General features: G+C 33.2%; 3 protein-coding genes across 8 annotated transcripts; 1 reads left to right on the forward strand and 2 right to left on the reverse strand.

The window, feature by feature from the left end:
- The first annotated feature begins 3,125 nt into the window (after window positions 1–3,125).
- LOC130985051 (pentatricopeptide repeat-containing protein At2g42920, chloroplastic) lies at window positions 3,126–4,982 on the forward strand. The gene has a single exon (XM_057907819.1). The coding sequence runs from the start codon at window positions 3,411–3,413 to the stop codon at window positions 4,968–4,970; it is 1,560 nt and encodes a 519-aa protein (XP_057763802.1). The 5' UTR covers window positions 3,126–3,410; the 3' UTR covers window positions 4,971–4,982.
- Window positions 4,983–5,988: 1,006 nt separating this feature from the next.
- On the reverse strand, window positions 5,989–9,780 carry LOC130985052 (exopolygalacturonase-like). Its single transcript, XM_057907820.1, has 4 exons — window positions 8,773–9,780; window positions 8,370–8,678; window positions 6,449–6,961; window positions 5,989–6,354 (listed from the first exon to the last, which is right to left on the reverse strand). Exons 1-4 carry the CDS (start codon window positions 8,917–8,919, stop codon window positions 6,127–6,129), a joined length of 1,197 nt encoding a protein of 398 aa, XP_057763803.1. The 5' UTR covers window positions 8,920–9,780; the 3' UTR covers window positions 5,989–6,126.
- Window positions 9,781–10,444: 664 nt separating this feature from the next.
- Window positions 10,445–13,330, reverse strand: LOC130985053 (uncharacterized). 6 transcript variants are annotated; one of them, XR_009088869.1, is made up of 6 exons: window positions 13,079–13,330; window positions 12,509–12,708; window positions 11,255–11,724; window positions 11,092–11,177; window positions 10,946–11,011; window positions 10,445–10,750 (listed from the first exon to the last, which is right to left on the reverse strand). XR_009088869.1 is itself a non-coding variant. In XM_057907821.1 (4 exons), the coding sequence occupies exons 1-4, from the start codon at window positions 13,230–13,232 to the stop codon at window positions 11,150–11,152; spliced, it is 852 nt and encodes a 283-aa protein (XP_057763804.1). In that variant the 5' UTR covers window positions 13,233–13,316; the 3' UTR covers window positions 10,761–11,149. The 6 variants fall into 6 exon arrangements, 1 of the variants encoding a protein (XP_057763804.1); XR_009088867.1 differs by having other exon boundaries at window positions 10,922–11,011; window positions 13,079–13,316; XR_009088868.1 differs by lacking the exon at window positions 10,946–11,011 and having other exon boundaries at window positions 13,079–13,316.
- Window positions 13,331–21,428: the final 8,098 nt, after the last annotated feature.

Genomic DNA, 21,428 nt, shown 5'->3' on the forward strand with positions numbered 1-21,428 from the left:
ATAAATACCAAGAATTCAGTTCATTTTATTTATTTATTTTACCAAAAACTAAGGTGGATGTAATTTTACGAGTGTTGTATTTAAGAGAATATGCAAATTGATCAAATAATATTTTAAAGATCGCACCGGACTTGAACTCAGGACCTCATGTCTTGAGCATTAACTACTTACTGCTAAACTAACACACGCACACGGTACTCCTAGTTTTTAAATTCCTTTCTTATTTATTTTGAATTTGGTAAAAGGAACTATTTAGGCATATATTTATCATTGTTTGTGTATTTATCCTTCGTTTATGCTTTTGCAGAAGTACAATTTGAGTAAATTTGTTACTGAGAAATATTATGTTACATGCCTTATGTGAACATTTCTCACGTTTAACCCTCGTTAGTGTTATTTTTTTTGTTTTATATGTTCATTTTTATTTAAATAATTTGAGATCATTAATTTTATAATTACATAATTAAAAGTTTGATTTGTTCTTTTTACTTATTTGATGTTAAAGGGAAATATGAACCAATCGAATTTTGATTTTAATATAATTTATAAAATTAATGATCTCAACAATAATTTATGAAGTATTTGAATAAAAATAAATAAATATATATATATATATATATATATATATATAAAATGCTAATTAACAAGGGTAAACGTGAACAATTTCTTGATTCTTTCTATATTTTATTTTTAATGATATATTTTACCGAGTTATCGCCTCACGTAATTTGAAGGCAATGATATGTTTTATCTTTCTGTTTTAAACTTCTTTTATACCTCCAAACTTATTCTTTTAGAATTTCAAATACTTAAAATTAACACTATATATCCTTCTGCTTGAATATATTTGTTTGTGCATATAAAATAGATTTTTCCTCTTTTTTCAAAGAGAAGATTCAAATTAACAAAAGAAAAAGTAGGAGAGAGAGATGGTGGGTCGATTGCAATAATTACGGCTAACCTTTGCAAATTTGGGTGTCCTATTTTTATTTTTATTTTTTTTATTTATTAATTTTTTGGTATTGGACATTAATCTCAACATAAATCCCTTCTTTTTGGCCAAATTATATTTAATGTTTAAAGTCTAGCTACCTAGGCTCGTTTTATAGCATACATTTTCTTGTGTCAGTACTTTACTATAAATTATCCATTTCTTATGCTTCTTTATAAAGCTAAATTAAAGTGGCTTCTTGACCGTAGCAAAATTCAAATAGTATTGCAATAAATAACAAAAGAATTAGTTGAAAGAGACCACTAAATTAAAATTAAGCGTTGGTATCTTGGATCACCTTACTTTGTTTGTACACCATTACTACTAAACTGAAAACAATAGTAAAATAGAAGCAATGGTGTTGAAATTAATGGGTTTGAGAGAACACAAAAACTCCCGTGAAACTAGTTTCACGGTGAAATCGGATTCTCAAATGACACTACTTCATTCGGTAAATGACACTTGATGATTTACGAATGACACTACTTCAACATACAAATGACACTACTTCAACATATAAATGACACTTGAAGGATTTTCATTATACCATCAAAATACGTAGGATTACAAATACTTTTGACGAAGGGAATACAAATATTTAGTATAAACTATGTATGTTCCGTATTACACACTAAAACAGGCTAAACAGTTCAATTAACCAATTATTAATCTAAATAAAGTATATGGCATGATTTCAAACACGCGAGATTTATACAATTTCGAAAGATAGTTAGGTTTTGTGGCAAGAAATTCTACAACAAATTACTCTTTTTATAATCCCAAAAGTTACATTCGTGATTCAAAAATTGGTATGTTATTTCATTATATTTCATTAATAACTAATTTAATTAAAAAATAAATTAATAATGAAAAGTTACAAGGCCCAAGTTAGATGAAAAGTTACCGACCCGATACAGTAAAAGGCCGAGTTTCGGGTTTCGCTATTTGGCCCAGGCCCAAGTTCAAGGGTAAGAGTTGGACAGCGTGGCTGGGTCTAAATAAGAATATGGGCTCAGATTAGTATTAACAATCAAGCCCATCGAATTCATGTATTCGGCACTTTAATTCAGTATCTCACGAATTGAAATGGATTTTTTTTTTTTTTTTGGATTTTGAAACCTTGATGGACCATCTTATTTAGGAGTAATCCTCCAAAAGAATATCGCTTAATCAACGAGGGAAATCAGCAGTCCAACAAATCGGCTGTTGACACGAACACGAAAATTGCGCTAAAGTATGGGCAACTCTATTCGCCTTCCTATAAACATGATTGACACTAATAAGAATAGAAGAACTAGCAATACGCAAAATATCTAAAATATCATCTAGAAGAAATTGTCTCTCCTCCTCCGTGCAGGCCATCACACGCGCCGCAAGCATAGAATCAGTATGGGTCTCAATCGGCATAATATCATGTTCAATGCACCAAGTGATACCAGCGACTACGGCCATAATCTCCATGATCAAAGCACTCGAGCTCGGTCTCTAGATGGTTTTGCCGCTGCTAACTTTACCTCGCCCAAATGATTTCGAACCACACCTACACCATTGACCTGTAATTGAAATGCTTCAGTATTAAATAAGATCATTGGCCTTATCTCATACTTGTATTATCTTGTTTGCGTTAAATCTATTAAATATTTCGATGAGCTACGCAGTCGCCACGTCATTTTTTAATTTGAAAAAAATGAAATCGGAGTTAAAATAACTTAAAACTAAATAATTAATAAAATTCGTATATTTTATTAAACTTTTCTAAGTACGCATAAAAAATAGATTTTTGACCAAAGCTGGTATATTTATGCACAATTAAATCTGTTTCAAATCAATACTATTTTCTTGTTAAAAACACAAAATTTTAAACCCTTCTAAAATTTAGTCAAATTAAAATTCTCACCACATTTAATCTTCTTGCGCAATAGTAGAAAATTAATTACATGACAAATGAGAAATCAAAAGTTCAGGCCTAAATTTGCGTGTGTTGGCCAAGCGATAAGTGATTAATGACTAAGATCAAAGGTTATCGTTTTGAATCCATGTGGTGCGGACTTTAAATTTCTTTATTTAATACTGTTAATTTATTAAAAAAAAGTTCAGAACTAAAATTGAGTATCCAAAGTGAAAACGAAGCCTATTCTCATCTTCTATCCCGCCCACACAAGTTGGGGGTGCTTCAGCCCACCCTAATCCATCACTGCACATAACCTTATCCATCGACACAGTTTGAGGTTTAGGCCAAATCTACTCAAACTCTGAAACTACGCCATTTTTCTCCATTCACGAAGCTTAATCAAACAATTACAAGAAGCAGAAGCAATCCCATTCATGGTAAGATTCCTTTTCCCTCACCTCAACATAGTCCAAACGCAATTCTTCTTCTACAATTACAAACTCTGCAAGTTTCTAGAGAGAGAAACGAATGCCGGCATGTTTCAGCTCCTTCAATCCACCTTCAACCTCTATCTCAAAGTTTATCTCAAACCACCCACACCTCTCAATGCTGGAAACCAGCTGCCGCACAATCACAGACCTCAAACAAATCCACGCACACCTCCTCAAAACCGGCCTCGCCGCCGACACCATAGCCGCTAGCAGACTCCTAACCTTCTGCGCCACCTCCGCCGCCGCCGACCTCAATTACGCGCTCTCACTCTTCCGCCGCATCCAGAAACCCAATCTCTTCACTTGGAATACCATAATCCGAGGCTTCTCCCGGAGCTCAAACCCTCATCTCGCAATATCACTCTTCATCGAGATGCTCAACACTTCAGAGATTCCGCCTTCAAATCTCACTTACCCCTCAATTTTCAAGGCTTATACTCAGCTAGGTTTAGCAGAGGACGGAGCTCAGCTTCATGGAAGAATCATCAAACAAGGTCTGGAATCCGATCCCTTCATTCGGAACTCGATCATTCACATGTACGCAAATTGTGGGCTTCTCATGAATGCCTGCAAACTGTTTGATGAAAGTCGCGAGAGAGATATAGTCGCTTGGAACTCGATGATCATGGGGCTTGCGAAATGCGGGGAAATTGAGGAATCTTGGAGGTTGTTTTGCGAGATCCCATTTAGAAATGAGATCTCTTGGAACACTATGATTAGTGGGTTTGTCAGAAACGGGAGGTGGATTGAAGCATTCCATCTCTTCCACGAGATGCAGAGCAAACAAGTGAAGCCCACAGAGTTCACTCTTGTTAGCTTGCTGAATGCTTCTGCGAAATTGGGAGCTCTCGAGCAGGGGAAATGGATTCACGACTTCATCAAAAGGAACAATGTCGAGATGAATGTGATCATCGTGACCGCGATCGTGGACATGTACTGCAAGTGCGGGGACGTTGAGGCGGCCCGCCTCGTCTTCAACAACGCCTCGCGAAGAGGGCTGTCGAGCTGGAACTCGATGATGCTCGGGCTGGCGACGAGTGGCTGCTACGAGGAAGCGTTTGGGATGTTCGAGGAGCTCGAGTCCTCGAATCTGAGGCCCGATGCGGTCAGCTTCGTCGCTGTGCTGACCGCCTCGAGCCACTCGTTGAGGGTGGACGAGGCGAGGGGGTACTGGCGGTTGATGACGGAGGGGTACGGGATCGAGGCGAGGATCGAACACTACGGTTGTATGGTCGATGCGCTGGGCAGGGCGGGGAGGATCGAGGAGGCGGCGGAGCTCGTGTCGAGCATGCCTGTGAAGCCCGATGCTGCCGTGTGGGGGTCTCTGCTCGCGGCGTGCAGCAAGCACGGTGGGAGCGTTGAGGTCGCGGAGTGGGCTGCGGGGAACTTGAGGCTGCTCGATGGCAACGACACGAGCGCTCGCGTGCTCATGTCGAATGTCTACGCGGCCGGGGACGATTTCGGGAAGGTGGTTGAGGAGAGGAGGGAGATGGGGAAGAGGAAGATGGAGAAGCAACCTGGATGTAGCTTGATTGAAGTGAATGGGGAAGTCCATGAGTTTGTAGCTGGTGGGAATTGGCACCTAATTGGGATTTAGGGTTGTATTGTGTTAATGAGATTATGAATGACATGATCAAGGGTTGTCGATCGGTACGGTATCGATTATCAAATTTTTGGTTTACCGATTCCAAAATTTATCTAATTTTTTGAAAATCGTTACCGTACTGAAAATAATTCTGATTATCTAATTACTGAAGCGGTTAACTGAGTTGGAATTCGGTAAACCAAAAAATATAAAAAGTTTATAAAAATAAATAAAAAATAAAAAATCATCAACCTACAAAGCAATAAATCCTAATTTATCATTCTGTCAATCAATAAATCTTAATTCACAATCATACCAAGTATTCAACATGACAAATATAAATGAGGTGGTCTCCCGTGAAACCGGTTTCACGGTGAAATCGATTTTCGAATGACTCTACTTCAACATACAAACCGGTGTCATTCGAAATGTTCAAGTATGCATTTCCCAAACGAAGTAGTGTCATTCGGGAATCCGGTTTCACTGAATATAAATTGTGTTTGGGTAGTATTTTAGAAATTATTATTATTAATAAAAGGGTTATTGGAGCATAAGTGCACAAACTTTGAATCAATTCTGACTTTTAACATGAACTTGAAAAAGTGTCAAAAAAATACACCAACTTATTGATTGTTATACACAAATTGTAGTTACTTTAATTTCACAGATACAATTCGAGGCGAACCAAAATAAATGTCTTACAATTTAATATAATTCGGCAATTCGAATTCATGTTAAAATTACTATAATCTGATTTGTCCACATCAAGTAAGCTTTAATTTGATCGAAAATAGAATTCGTGTTAAAACTACTACAATCAATAAGTTGGTGTATTTATTAACACTTTTTTAAGTTCATATTAAAAACCAGAATTGGTCCAAAGTTACTATTTCAATATTTTACCCATTGGTATCTGTAAATCCATAAATCGAAAAAAATTCTAAATTTATTAATTATCACTACCGATCCTATATCCAAATACCAAAATCAGTCTAGAACTGTTAAATACCGATTTACCGAAACCGTTTAGACAAAACCCTAATCAAGAGGAGGTTCTTTACTGTATAGATGCAGTCCAAATTTACATGATAATTCCCAAAAAAAATTAAAGCATAAAGGAGTTAGGAGTCCATAGCAAAAAAAAAATTCTGTGATGCAGCCTTAGAATCTATAGACATCCAGAAGGGATTTGAGTTCCAAAAGAAGTGCCCAAGACATTAACGCAGAGAGCCATGGTAGTCCCTCTCCGGCCACTGTACGGCAAGGCGATGTCGACGAGCCTCACATTCTTGCACGGCCGAGCGCCGCTGCACTGCAGCTTCACGGCGACTTTGGAGTTCGACGTGCCCCATATGTTCTTGAACAGCACGTCCTGTATCTGCACGGCCGATTCGCCCTGCATGCAGAGATGCGAGAGAGGCCGTTTTTCAAAACCAATGGAAAAAATACATTAATGAATCGAACGAATGGTGGGGTGAGGGGTTAGTTACCTCTAAGCAGGGCGGCATGGGGCAGTAGTCCTGGTCGATGAGGATGGGGTTGGCGACGGACATCATCTTGATGTCCTGGAAGGTGATGTTGGAGGCGGAGGTGGCGAGGGAGGGGGCCCACGTCTTGATGCGGACGCCGTTGTCGGTGCCGACGAAGGTGGTGTTGCGGACGGAGATGCCGGAGACGGGCTCGTCGGCGTGGCTGCGGCCGAGGCTGCCGATGCTGATGCCGTGGCCGGGGCCGCAGCGGACGTCGGCGACCTCGACGCCGCGGCAGCCCGAGACCATGCTGATGCAGTCGTCGCCGGTGCGGATGGCGGAGTTGAGGATGCGGATGTTGGCGGAGGAGCCGATGTGGATTCCGTCGGTGTTGGGGCTGTCGGCGGGGGCGTCGAGCCTGACGTTGCTGAGGGTCAGGTTCTGGCATGCGAAGATGCTGAAGTGTGTGTTCTTGCTGTTGATGGATCGGAGATGGTGGATCCATGAGTTTCTCACGAAATCAAGCCTCATTGTCTGATAAATTAATCACCATGCAAAAAACCTCATTAAAACCTTTCAAGACGGAACGACCATCCAAATAACGACCCCTAAAAACGGTCGTTAATCATCCAAATAAGAATCCCTAAAAACGGTCTTTAATCATTAAAACCTTTAAAGTCACATTTTCTCTAATTATTAGATTGAAGGTTGGAGTCATCATGAGAAGAAAATAAATATATATATATATATCGGATTTAATCAAATATCAATGATCGGTTTCAACTAAATTATGTTCATTTCTAGATATGATTATATATAATTATTCATGTCCATCCATCCATAAAAGTTGTAGTTTTTATATTATTTTGATCCATTCCTAGTAAGTGTAGTTTTATCGTTTTGGTATACATATTCTTATATTTTCAAATTCAATTACATTTCTAATCTCGTTCATATTCAGTGTTTACAAAAAATTGTTTAACAAACCATTTAAAAATGGCTTAACAAATCAATTTTAGTACATATATTTCTCTACTCTATTCACATTTCCTAATTGTGTCTTAAATCACACCACACTTTTGATGGATGAGAGAGTATAACGTTATAGACGATGTATACTTTATAAACCGTCGTCTATTAACATATAGACAACAATTTTACGCACTGTGTCATCTATAACGTGTAGTCTATCATCCTAATTCTTGTAGTGAACGGTGATAAATGTGTGGAGGCAAGTATTTTAGGGCACGTATTACTAAGAATAAACCTTAAGATTACCCAATATTGACTATTCATGTTCATATCTAAATAAATAATGCAACGTACACCAAGAATAAAACATAAGATTATCCAATTGACTAGTCATATTCATATCTTAATAATTAATTAATAGTCCAGAAATACTATCGCACCATTCTCCCAGTAAATTCCTTTAATTTTTCACTCCAACTTAAGCCGAAATTCCGTTTTCCATATTTACGCAAAAATATTTTCCATTTTAGACGTAGTAATAAATTTCTTTCCTCCACCAAGAATTCCAAGTCCTAAAGAAAATCAAACTAACATCTCACCTACACAAATAGACAAGAGAAGAAAGAAAACTAAATCTATTCGATCAGTCCACAATTTGCAAAAAATTACCAAACAAAGAAAATCAAACTAATGTCTCACATACACAAAGTGAGATTGATTTGGAAATGCACTCCTCGACTCATTTTAATTAGTGTCCTATTTTTGAAACTCGGAAAATTTAATTCTAGGCCTATTTTAGTTTTGAGTAAGCAACGAGCCGAGAATTGTCCTACGTATGCATTACTGATTAATTAATGTTTTATTTTTGCAAGCTCGGAAATTTTTTAACCTAATTTTTAAATCAGTGTAAGTTGTTGTCTAAAAAAACCCTCGAACTCGACGGAGTGATAAGAGAAGAAAGAAAACTAACGGCGGGAAGAGGGTTGCAGTTAGGGTTGGACTTGCAGTTATTATAGCCCCATGCAACATGGCCCTGGCCGTCCAAGTAGCCGCCGCCCTTGACGGTGAGGTAGTCGACGTAGCGGAATCCGATCCACGTGTCGGTGAGGAAGAAGCGAGGATCGGTGGGAGCTCTGAGAACTCCGTAGATGATGAAGCTCATCGAGCCTCTGCAGTAACCCTCGAATATCACCGAACCTAATGCGTAGACGCCTCTGGGAATCACGACCCTACCTCTCCCTTCGTAGTCGCACGCATCCCTCCACGCCGCCACAAACGCCTGCAATTAATACATATAACTCAATCTCATCATCCTCGTACCAAATCGAACTGCATTGATTTCGTACGAGGTTTTTTTTTTTTTTTTTTATTACCTTTCTGTTGTCTCTGGTGCCGTCGTTGACGGCGCCGTAGGCCATCACGTTGAATACTCGTGGTGGTAGAGATGAAGGCGATACGCTGCGGCCGTTGAGGATGAAGCATAGCAGCACAAGTAGTGTAGCAATAGCTAAGTTTGCCATTTTTTTTTCTATGGGTTTTTTTTTTTTTTTGGATATTTTGGTGGTGGATTATGATGGAGTGAGGTTTAAATAGGGGAAATGGGAATTAATTTCTCTTAATTACCATATGAGTATGGCTTTTATCTTTTTCTTTTTTATGTTTTGGAAAAAAGGTATAGGGTTTATTGTTTTCCATTGTTGGATTGCTCGTGAAGAATGAAACGGCAGCGATGGTCGAATAGATTTTATGAATGGTGTAATTTCCTTTCTTGATTTTCAAAGGTTGACTCAACACAATTCCGTTTTGGGGGAATAGATTTTTTTTTTTTTTTATAAAGGGGAATAGATTATTGTAGTCCGTACTAATTATGGAAATTTGGAATAGATTTATCCTTAAAATTACATAGAACTCACATGTATAGATCGTAATGGGCCAGATTTGGATCGAACTTTACAGGGTTCAAACCCAAATTTGGATGTCTTACTTAGGTAGGATCTGGTCTAGATTTATTGGATTTGAAAAAATGAGATTCATGCGCAAATTCATACAGGGTCTTGGGTCCAGACTTGCATTCACACTTTTTTCACTTTTAAAATAAAATAAATTTTAAATTAATTAAAATTAGAATAAAATCATAATTACTGTCTAGAGTTTCAACAATCATACAAAAATAAATAATTACACCATAATCCAACAAAAATATTTATAAGAATTCAAAATAAAAAAGAATATAATAATAAAATATTAAATAATTATATATTAGTAGTAGATTAATAGTTCAACAACATATCAAAACAATCAATTTTGTAATTGTTTAAAGACGTCTTTCATGTTACAACTACTTTCAACATCCTAAAGAAGTTAATAAGAAAATATAATAAAATACACACTTATTACAATTGTATAGGTATAAAAGTCATGAAAATTAACTATCATATCATTAAAATCAAGTTTATCATTGTCTTCATCACAATATTCAGTAATAATAGAACAATGTGTCATCTATTTTACCTAGAAAAAAGAAGAAGAAGAAGAAGAATAATAATAATAATAATAATAATAATAATAATAATAATAATAATAATAATAATAATAAATAAATAAATAAATAAATAAATAAATAAATAAATTTTAAATTAAGATAAAAGTAAAATATCACCTTTAATAAAATTATATATTAGTTATGAAAATATATGTATAGATTAGCCATATACGGCATAATTACATAAAAATAAAAATTAAATTATATATATACTATTTTATATATAATTGGATCCGCGGGTTGAAACTGGGTCTCAAAACTCTTGCTTCAGATCAAGATATGAAAATCTTAAGTGGAAATCGAACTAGTAACCTCTTCACTGAGGAAAGTAAATATATCAAGTAATTTTTTTAGATAAATTAATAGTATTAAATTAAATAAAAAAAAATTAAAAGCCACGCCACAGAGAACTCGAACTCAAGACCTTTGGCTTTAAACATTAACTCATTACCGCTTGGCCAACATGCGCACACAATATCAAGTAAATTTATATTAACTTCAACTTGTCTCCTTGGAAATGGTGTAGTGGTAGAGTACTTATTCTTGTGGCCAAAGATCTCAATGTGTTTCCCTTGTCATAAAAAAAAATACTCCCTCCGTCCCACCTTCATAGTCTCTTTATTCTTGGGGAGGGAGTATATCATTTTGAAATAAACAACTAAATTTATAAAATAGTAAAATTCTAATAAATAGCAATGTCTCCAAGGAGATATCCAAGCAGTAAGGACTTCAATTTGTATGCAGCAAGATTTGGGCTTCGAAGCCCACCGCTCTCCCTCCCCAAGTAAAAAAAGTACCAATAGCAAAATCTACATTACGTGGTCAATATATATTAGATATTGAAATTAAAGTTATTCAAAATTAAATAAATGCTACAACATCCTTGACACATTGGAAAGTAAAATATGACTTTGAAGGATTGACCACATGGGGAAAAACAACCATAAAATCAAATATTGGAGATCACAAATCAACATAACTTATCTCATGGTGCAAGATGTCACCTGGCACACTTCAATGATCAATATATCATAGCTCAAATGTTCACATTCCAACTCTATACTATTGATCTGCAATTATTACTTAGTTCTCAGAAACAATACAAAGACTCTTGAAATAAAAAATAAAAAACATAAATGAGGCAACGTACCATCATGTCATTTGCTGAAAGATTTGGTTCCATAAAAAATGGAACTTTGGCCTAGAGCTCATTTTCTTTGCTTGATAGTGGCAATCCTGTTATACATACAGAGTAATAAGACAAAAAAACAAAAGGGTCGGATGAAAACATTGAGTTCTTGAGCTATAGTTACCTTTCTCTTATATGATAAACACCCTCAAGAATTTCTGTTGCATGTTGTACCTTCGAATATTCCGGCCTTTCTTTGCTTTCCAGAAGCAAGTTTGAAACCCTTAAAAATGTTTCAAGCTCTTCTTGGATCTTGTTGAGCTGTTGATCTAAGTGTATCATGAAGTCCTCATAAGTTGAGGATTCCCTCAGGTCCTGGGCGTCGTCAGCATCACTTAACATTTTTTCACTGAAAGAATCTTCGAGGCTATTACAGTCATTTTCATTGTGGATGTTTGTTTGACTCTCAGATGAAACTTGCATTTCCTGATCCCCTCTGAATTCCATGTTATCCGGACCGAAGTGCAGGTTATCATCTATAATATTTTCCTCTGTTGGTGATACAATTCGAACGGGACTAGGGGCTTCTGCCTCACTAACCTCAAGGTCCAGGCTCATATTCCCAATAAGTAGACTTTCCTTCATGGAGATTGCCTGAAACTTAATCTTTTCTTTAGACCAAGCTTCAGTTAAATTCATAAACAGAAAGAAATTTCCTTCAATCTCTCTTCAATCCAGAATAAACATTAAAAAACAAAGCTAAAAGAGACAAATGAATAACATAAACGATGGATATACATGCACATATAGAAGTGCTTCATATGGTAATGGAAAGGGCTGACACGGTTTTAGTATGATTATAGAAGTCATGTTGCAAGTGCAAATTGGGGTGATGGTTGTGTTATTTGCGATATTAATTAATCTTTTGAATCATAGCAAAACCATTTTATTACTGAGCTTGCACTAGGCACGATAAGCTTTAGCAACTTACCAATAGCAGGAAATGGATAAAGTTAGCTAGGTGCAGATTTTATATCAACTAAGAATTTTGGTACTTATAGAAGAAATGAAATAACTATATCCATCACCATCATGCAAGGATTTCAGACACATTTTATTTTCCAACGGAAACAAAATTTTTAGTGTCGGATCGTTATATGATATCAAGGCTTTCTTGAAAACGTCCTACCCTAAATACAAGAAGCCTAAAGAATCTATCAGAGCTAAGTTACTTGGACTTACATGTGATTCAGCAAAAAGATTCATCTATGTTCACATTTTCTTGGACTTCTATTGCTAAATGATTTCTATCTACACCAGAGGGATATAAAAATAATAAATTGCGACATGTCAAACAAAAACATTCCCCAACCTTATTCAATCCTTAAGTTTCAGACTTATGTATTTGTCACCCCCAATTGCAGATATGAAGCTATACCTCATTCAGTTTCACAGAAAACTGATCAAACAATTCAATACGAGTCTTCAACTTCTCCATTGCTTGCATGACTTTCTTCTTTTGGAACAGCAACTCCCTTGCTTCATTTTCCTTTCCAGTCTGAACATTAACTGCTGCTTGCCGTCTAAGCTTCTCAATTGCTTCAGATAACCGGATGAGTCTCAACCTTGCGTTACTGGCTGGCAATACAAACAGATTCATTAAGCATATTCTTCTGTGTCTGTTTCCTCAAAAAAAAAAAAAAAAAAAAAAAATCTAATTAGGAAATATATCTCCATGTTTACGATCATCACTCTTCTTTTGCTTCACCTCAATCAGAATCTACACCGTATTTAAAAATTACTAATTAGTTCGGAATTAAACAGATTCATCACATCCTCACCAAGCATCAGCTCCTCTGAATAGAGAGGAAACAAAATGAAGCTAAAATCCAATAGCTATTTAGCTTTGCTACAACGCCGATTCAATGCAATAAATCGCCAATTTAAAGAGGAAATGGAAAGCAAATGCGATTAATTGAAATAATTTTGAACTGAGCGAGAAATTGACCTTTGATCCTTGTGCTGTCCGCCTCCTTGTGAAGAGTATCAAGCTGTTGGCGGAGCTGCTCCGCCGTAGCAGACGGAGAATTCAAATTACACAGAGTCTTAATGCGCCGACGCGGCCGCCATTGAACTGCCACTGCTCCGCAATCCAGTATCATCTCTCTGTCAACGACTCTCAAATTAAAGAATTACAAAATCTTATTCGGATAAAAGTTTTGGGAGATAAACACAAATAAAATAAACTGTACATAAAAATAAGATATATATACATTTACCTTTTTTTCAAGTATGAAATAATCATATATACACTCCTAGTCCAATTTTTCATATCTTCCTTTTTTTTGGGGAAGCATAAAGTAGTTTTTTGATTAAAAAATATTCATCTAATTTTTGCAATAACCCAACCTAAATTCAAATCGAAAATTTTCTAATTGCATATAAATTACTGAATTTATAGAATTATTATTATTTTGTATACTAATTTCAAAATTTATATAAAAATTATTTACTATTTTTTATTCCCATTTTATTAATTCGCTCATTTTTTAATCAAACTCATTTCCGAAATGATGTTATCTCGCTCATTTCTCTATTTTTACAAATAGACGTTGTTTTAGTCATCGGCGGATTTGGACTTGTAAAATTTTATACGGTCATTGCAGTACGAAACTTGGCGAAAAATGGATGTGATAGAAAAATAGTAATAAAAATAATAATTATTATTATAAATTGAATAATTTTAAGGCATATTTTAAAATTAATGTGTAAAATAAAAATTAATTAAAAATTTAATAATTTATATGCAATTAACTCTAAATTATTTATAGATAATATACCTGATTGCTAGTTAATGGGCTTAGTACTTTCCCTTAATGGTTAAGGGCCCAAACTGCTAAGAATCTGCTTCGGGTATATTATTCTGTGACAATATATTTGCCAAAATTTTAAAAGTGATATTTTGTGACGATACAAAAATTTAAGGAAAAATAAACTCTATTAATTTTTAGGGAAAGTCAAGTCAAAGGTTCACTCAAATCTCAATCATGAAAATTGAATGATTTGGTATGATAATGCAAAATAATTTTGATCGTGCAAATTAAACTATTCAATTGACAGTGCAAATTACGCTTTCAGGTGGCATCATTTAGTTTATGTGATGACTATTTATTTAATAAATTCTCCCATTTATGTGAATTATATACTTTAAAATTTTCACTAAATTAAATGACTATTTATTTAATAAATTCTCCCAATAAAACAATCGTATTGTGCGTTTCAGATCAATCCATGCCAGTCCCGCCCCAACCCGCCCCATACGGTGAGGGAGGTCTGACAAGAGACCAACTCATTTTATTTTTATTTTTGCCACATTAGTTAGCTTGTGTATGTTTTATTCAATTGCTTCTAAAAATTTATAAAAAAAAAAAATTGCTTCTAAAAATTAGTGGTCAAATAATATACTACTATACATTATTTTAGGAAGAAAAAAGTTGACGGAGAATCAAAATCTTGCTTCCATATGTTAAAAGAATGGAACAAAATATCGTTACAAGAATAGGCAAAAAAATAAAGAAAATCATTAGAACATTGACCCCTATTTGATGTTCCCCTTTTTAAATTTGTTTCAGATTGTCAAAGAAATTATTGAAAGTAAAGAAATAGTGGAAAAGATAGAAAAGATGATAGAAGGATAGGTTCAATGAACAAATGTGTGGGGTTGGGCCCATTTATACCCTTTTATTTCAAATCAATCAAATCTGTTTAGGTTGAATTCCTATATAGTGGGCCTTTGTATCTATCTTGAATCTCTATTTCAGGACTGAAATTTACTTGCTCTTTTGGCCCACTTTTTGAAGTGGACTTCTCACAACACCTAGGCTTCTAGGCCTATTAATATTACATATAAATTATTTAATTTTCAAATAATTTTTATTTTATATATTACTTGTTAAATTTGTATTAAAATTACTCCAATATTAATTTCTTCTTATTTTACTATCTCGCCCATTGTTCGGTTGAAGTGGTCGTATAAGAGGATGTTATCTCGTCCATTATGCTAACTATGCAGATCAACGTTGTTTTTGTAATTGGCGAATTTGGACGAGTAGAATTTCATACAACCACCTCAACACTAATTTTGACCGGGAATTAAGGGAAATAGCAAAATGAGAATAAATTAATAATTAAATAAATTTAATACATATTTAAAAATTAACATGCAAAATAATAATTGTTTGAAAATTTATATGTAATTAACATTTTTGTTTTCATCTTACCATTTTCTATCTTCCCTTATAAAAGAAAAAAAACGGCATGCCGATTCAAAAGTAAAATAAAAATTTGGTTTGTTGTTTAATCAATAGACCAATCATTTCATTTAGTCCCCACTGAAAATACCAACTTGTGATTTTGTGACCGCTTGTGATAGCAAAACCACCCTACAAATTGACCCATCAATTTTGGATAATTAAAATATTATATCATATATACCTTTTTATATGTGTGTTTTGGTTTGCTAAATATATTTAATTTGAGGATATTGTAACACAACAAAATATTGGAGCATATATAGTCAATTGCTTAAAGGATCTAATGACTCAAATAGGCGTATTAGATGCTCGTAAAATGGATACCTCAAATGATTGTCATTACTTTAATTTTTATATTGGTTAGATTGGGGTTTTACTTATTTAAGTAATTTTGATAGGGTAAAGTGTAACCCATTTAGGTTTTATTCTATTTGCCTCAACCTTAAAATGTTTATGGATAGCTTATTTGATTATATCTTCGTTGAGTTACCATGATCTTAATTCGGTGTGTGAACACTATATATATAAAATTAATAACAATCGAAATGAATAAAATTAAGCTGATTTAACTCTTTATGCAAACACACGATGTCATGATCAATCAACATTGGAATGGTCACGTTCAATATATTGTTGCAACATTCAATAATGGTTGAAATGAGCTTTTAAGCTTATATAACAATTCAATGTATAAGTAATGAGCGACATGGGCACAACGCCACAAATATCCATATTTTGTCCGACTAAAATGAGCATTTCACCTCATATGCCCATACCACATTTGCACTATATATGAGCCAATCACTACTACAAAAACGCTCATAGATAACGGATTTTATCCGTTATCTATGACCCCAAAAAACCGATAAGTATAGTGGTGATATCTATGATACGGTCATACATAACGGTAAAAAAACCGTTATGTATAGTAGTATAGATAACGGTACGATGCGCTCATACGTAACGGTATATAACCGTTATCTATAATAGTTATACATAACGGTTCCTCACCGTTATGTATTAAGATTTTACCGTTATGTATTAGATTTTTTTTTTGTTTTTTTCCATCATAGTTAACAATTTTTTGTACTTTTTATAACGGTTTAAACCGTTATCTTTGTAAGAAATACATAACGGTAGAAACCGTTATGTTTTAATATTTTTACCGTTATGTATTAGATATATATTTATTTTTTTTATCATAGTTAACAGTTTTTTGTACTTTTTATAACGGTTTTAACCGTTATCTTTAATATTTAATATTTTTTTTCTCTAATTTTATTTTATTTACCTCAAGAAATAAATAAATAACTTTAAAACAACAAAATGATAAAATCAATAATAACAATATTATATATCATCCATAATATTCATACATTGTTATTCGAATGAACCAACTATCAAGTATATATGATCATTACATATTTTGATTCACTTCCCGGCTTATCCACTCTGACAAAGTCTTCATCGACCTCTTCAACGCTTCCTTCACGCTCATCTCCATCTTGATCTTCGTCCCTTCTTGGAAGTAACATCCCCTGATAACATACAAACACATACACCACTTGTCAAATTCGTAGTCATATTCATATCATAAGCTAACCACCACACACAAAACACAGAGACCCGTTGATTGTCTTTGCATGACTAGTAAATTGAATTCATTAAAATTCTAGATTTTATTCCAAGAGCAAGCAATGATAAGTGTTGAAAACTATTTACCCCATAATGCAACAATTCCACGACTAGTTTAACATGCAAAAATAGTCATAGGTACCATTTCAAACTTTAGAGAAGAAGGAGACTGTCTGTGGGTTCGCTAGTGTGTATTAGGAAATTAGGATTTTAATTTTTTATAATATTATTAAAGTTAAAAATAAATATAAAAAATAATACATAACGGTCTTGAGACGCTCATATATAACGGTTAAAACAACCGTTATAAAAAGATGATCATAGATAACGGTCGGCTTAACGGTTTTGTAGTACCGATATGTATGTAACTAATAGATAACGCACAAACATAACGGTTTAACTCAAACCGATATCTAAGTGTATGGACAACAGTACATAGATAACGGTTTTTTATAAAAACCGTTATCTATTCCAAAAATGCGCTCATACATAACGGTTTTTTAAAAAAACCGTTATGTATGAAGTGTTATGTATGTGCATTTTTGTAGTAGTGAATAGATTTCATGTATCCATTTGGATAATAATAGGGGCGTCAATCCGGCGGTCCACTGATAATCTATTGGCGTTCGGGTTATCGATTCATGTTAAAGCTTTTTTCTTTCAAGCTAGTCTATCGGGTTAAAAAGTATACGAAAAAAATATAACAGACATTTGATTTGTATTGTATTAGCTAGATACAAAAATGAGTGTTATTTCGATACCGATTTACATAGTAATTAATAAGAAATTTCATAAGAGGTAAGATTTTAACGCACATTTAAAATTAAAGATTAAATTCCTTTAATTTTCATATAAGAAAGTTTTTTATTTTGCATTGGAAAAAATAAAAACACATTTCACAAGTATTAAATATTCTATTATCAAATTCAAAATTATAGTAATGAAGTTTGACAATCAAGTAATAAGAGAATTTTTGGTTAATCAGGTCGACCCACTCTGTTTTTATGCTAGCACTTCAGACTTTTTTTTGGTTCATGCCATTCAGATTTTTTTTTTTCAATTTCGAGCTAATTTTTTATTACCATAACACTCTTTTTTTTTTAATACGATCAAATAATTCATCGGTTTCGCACTAAATTGACATCCCTAATAACATGATATCTAATTCAATTTTTTTTCTCTCACTCAATATTACATCATGAAAACTTCAATTTCCATCACACCTTTCATACTTTTCCACTTTATTCTTTTTATATGATAGTGTACTTTGTGAACTATATATTTTACTTAGAAATATGTACACATGATTCTTGCCAATTTTTTCGAGTCCGTCCTAATGTGGTGAACCAAAAGAAAAAAAATAGTTATATCTTTTTTTTTCCTCTTCTAATAATATTTCATTAATTCAGAAAATAAATAAAACACGGAATATACTCTTACTGTTGGTAGTTTTCCCACTGAGTTTCAGTATTTGATTATATATAAAATTGATATATCGTATATGTATCATTTACTATCAACCCATTTAAACGAGACCATTAACTTCAAATATTAACCACTCTACTAAGTCAACACGCGCATACAAATATACAGTACAAGACTCTTCAATGTTTCAAAGTGTGAGTAGTTTCACTAATGAAGAAATGTGGCTTTCACTAATTTTTCCTTAACACATATCAATAATAGGCCAAAATATAGAAATGTGCAAAGTGTGAGTAGTTTCACTAATTTTTCCTTACCCATCAATGAAATAAAAGGTTTATAGATCACAATATACTAATTTAAGCTGCCCCCAAGAAAATATATACTAATATATTTAAGATAATTACAAAATAAAAGAATAACAAAATTAAAGAAATATATGTCCAAATGATTTACAATGTCAAAACATACACACTTATGGTTCATAAAAGGGAGTATGACTTTTGTTAGAAAAGTATGTTCTATATTCGATTGATCTAATTGAAGAACATGTCAACTGAAATATCTGTGATTACCATTCACCCATGTGCATATGAATGAGACCCAATTATTGGATAGGTAGGTATTAATTTTGACTTTTATCATATAGTCCTAGTAGTTTTTTTTTTTTTTTGAATTAGAATCAAATAAACAACTCGAACGTAGACGAGATCTCTGCACCACACAAAAGTGGGAAAAATAGTTTCAGACTTACTTGAAATTCAATTTGCGGGCTTGCAAAAGCAGCAACAGTAGAACACTATTTAAAATAAATCGAGAATTATATCTTGTGGATGTCTTACTTATTAACTAGTGTTATGAGAAAACCCTCACTCTACAACATCTCGAAGACCAATTCTTGACCAATAATTATCTAAATAATAGTAATTAATATTTTAGTAATGATTAAGAGCTAGAAAGTATTGGGGATTTGTTTAGAGAGTAGGGTAGGTAAGCTACTTTGAATATATATATAATTAGATTTGAGAAGCTCTTTTACCTAACATGGAATGGTATGGTCACTAATTCTCACTAATCTGTTTACACACGCTAACTATATACATCAATCCTTGTCTAATTAACTATCCTGCTCCTTCATATTATTGCTGTTCAAATCTCTTTAATTAAGTTAATTATGCGATTAATTACTTTATTCTTGGACGTGTTCTCTTTGTTTAATAACAGATTTGTATTCCCTCCAATGCTTTAATAAAAGGCTGTTTTAATTTAGGGGATTAAATTAATCTAATAAATTTTTAAACTTAAAAAATATGGTACTCCATAAGAGAACAAACAAACCACAAATAATTGGTCCAAGTGATGTTCCTTTGGTCAAAGTTTATTGTTAGATTAATTAATGGTCTAATTATCATATGCATATTGCACTATTTCATCCGTACTTCATCTGAGTCAAGTATTACTCCCTCCGTCTCATTATTAATGACATGTATTCTTTTTATAGAAGGTGCTTAAATAAAGAGGTACACTACTGTACATATGATATAATACTATAAATTAATAAAATCTAATTAAAATTAATAATAATATATTTAAACTCGAAATAATTACCAATCAATAACGGTCGTCCGCAAAGTGCGTTTCAACACACTAAAGGTCTCGTTTGCTACGAATGATTAGGATGTATAGTATACTTATGATACCATAATATCTTGTTTGATAATAAATAGTACAAAACACACGACTATTTATAAATTCAAAAGTCCGATGAAACTATATACAGGTTTGTGCGATTATTCATACAACTTCTGAGACGATATGTATGTTATGTCAATTTTAATTATATTATTAACTATATTGCCCTAATATCAATTAAAGCCAGACATCATACCAAATATCATATAATTTAGGAATTAAAATTTTATATATAATTTTAATACATCATATCAATCAAACGATATATTATATTTTAGATATTTTAATGTATTTCACGAGATATGATATTATTATGGCGTATGGGTAAAAGATATCTTATGAATCAAATATATCAAACCTTATTTCGTATCACGTGGCGAACGAATCCAAAGTGTACGCCTTACAAAAATTAACTGAAGGGGTGTATATATTGAGGGAAGCATACTCTAATAAATTTCGAAACTGAAAATTATACTATATATCATAATGTGGGTCACTCTTTCTTAAAAAAGATTATTCTAATTTATTTATTAATGAGTTGAACCTAATTAAGGCTATAAACTAGACACCTAGTACTCTTTTCTTCTATAGGAAAGGATCCTGGACATTAATTCATTTTGATTTAGAAACTATGGGTTTTTCTTTTAAATCTTGGAATACAAACATGCCTTCAATTACAGTCCTTGTCACGATCATTGTAAACATTTTTTTTTTTGCCAAATAAACACCTAAACTATTTATAAAAAACTGGCCACATAAATAGGGCTGGTTTGATATGCGATACGAGATAATGTGTGATATATTTAATTGAAATGTCTTACTATATAGTAACATATTAATATCATATTTGTACAATATTTTAAAATATTTGTAATATATAATTCATTGTAAATGGTATAATGTATTAAACTTATATATAATTAATAAATGTTAGGTGGTGTACATAATCACATAATTAAATAATATAATATTTTCAAGCTTTGAGTTATAAAAGGGTTAGTTTTTTAATATCAATTAAGATGTTAAGGTATGTGTATTACATTTTAATTATCCTTATCAAACAATAAACTATTAAAAAAACGGTCGTGAATCACAAACCTCGAATATAGTGTTCTTCTATGTATTCGCAGTTGCTACAATATAAACCCTAAAATCCTTAATTAATTTTGGTGGTTAAAATTGAAGTGAGGGTATGGAATTGTCACTGGTATCTAATGTATTATGACTAATTATCTGATTCAATAACATAGTAACATTTATTAATTTACAATCTTCGCGTGATTTTTAAAATATAGC

The sequence above is a fragment of the Salvia miltiorrhiza genome, chromosome 5, assembly GCF_028751815.1.
Source record: "Salvia miltiorrhiza cultivar Shanhuang (shh) chromosome 5, IMPLAD_Smil_shh, whole genome shotgun sequence".
Taxonomy (NCBI): domain Eukaryota; kingdom Viridiplantae; phylum Streptophyta; class Magnoliopsida; order Lamiales; family Lamiaceae; genus Salvia; species Salvia miltiorrhiza.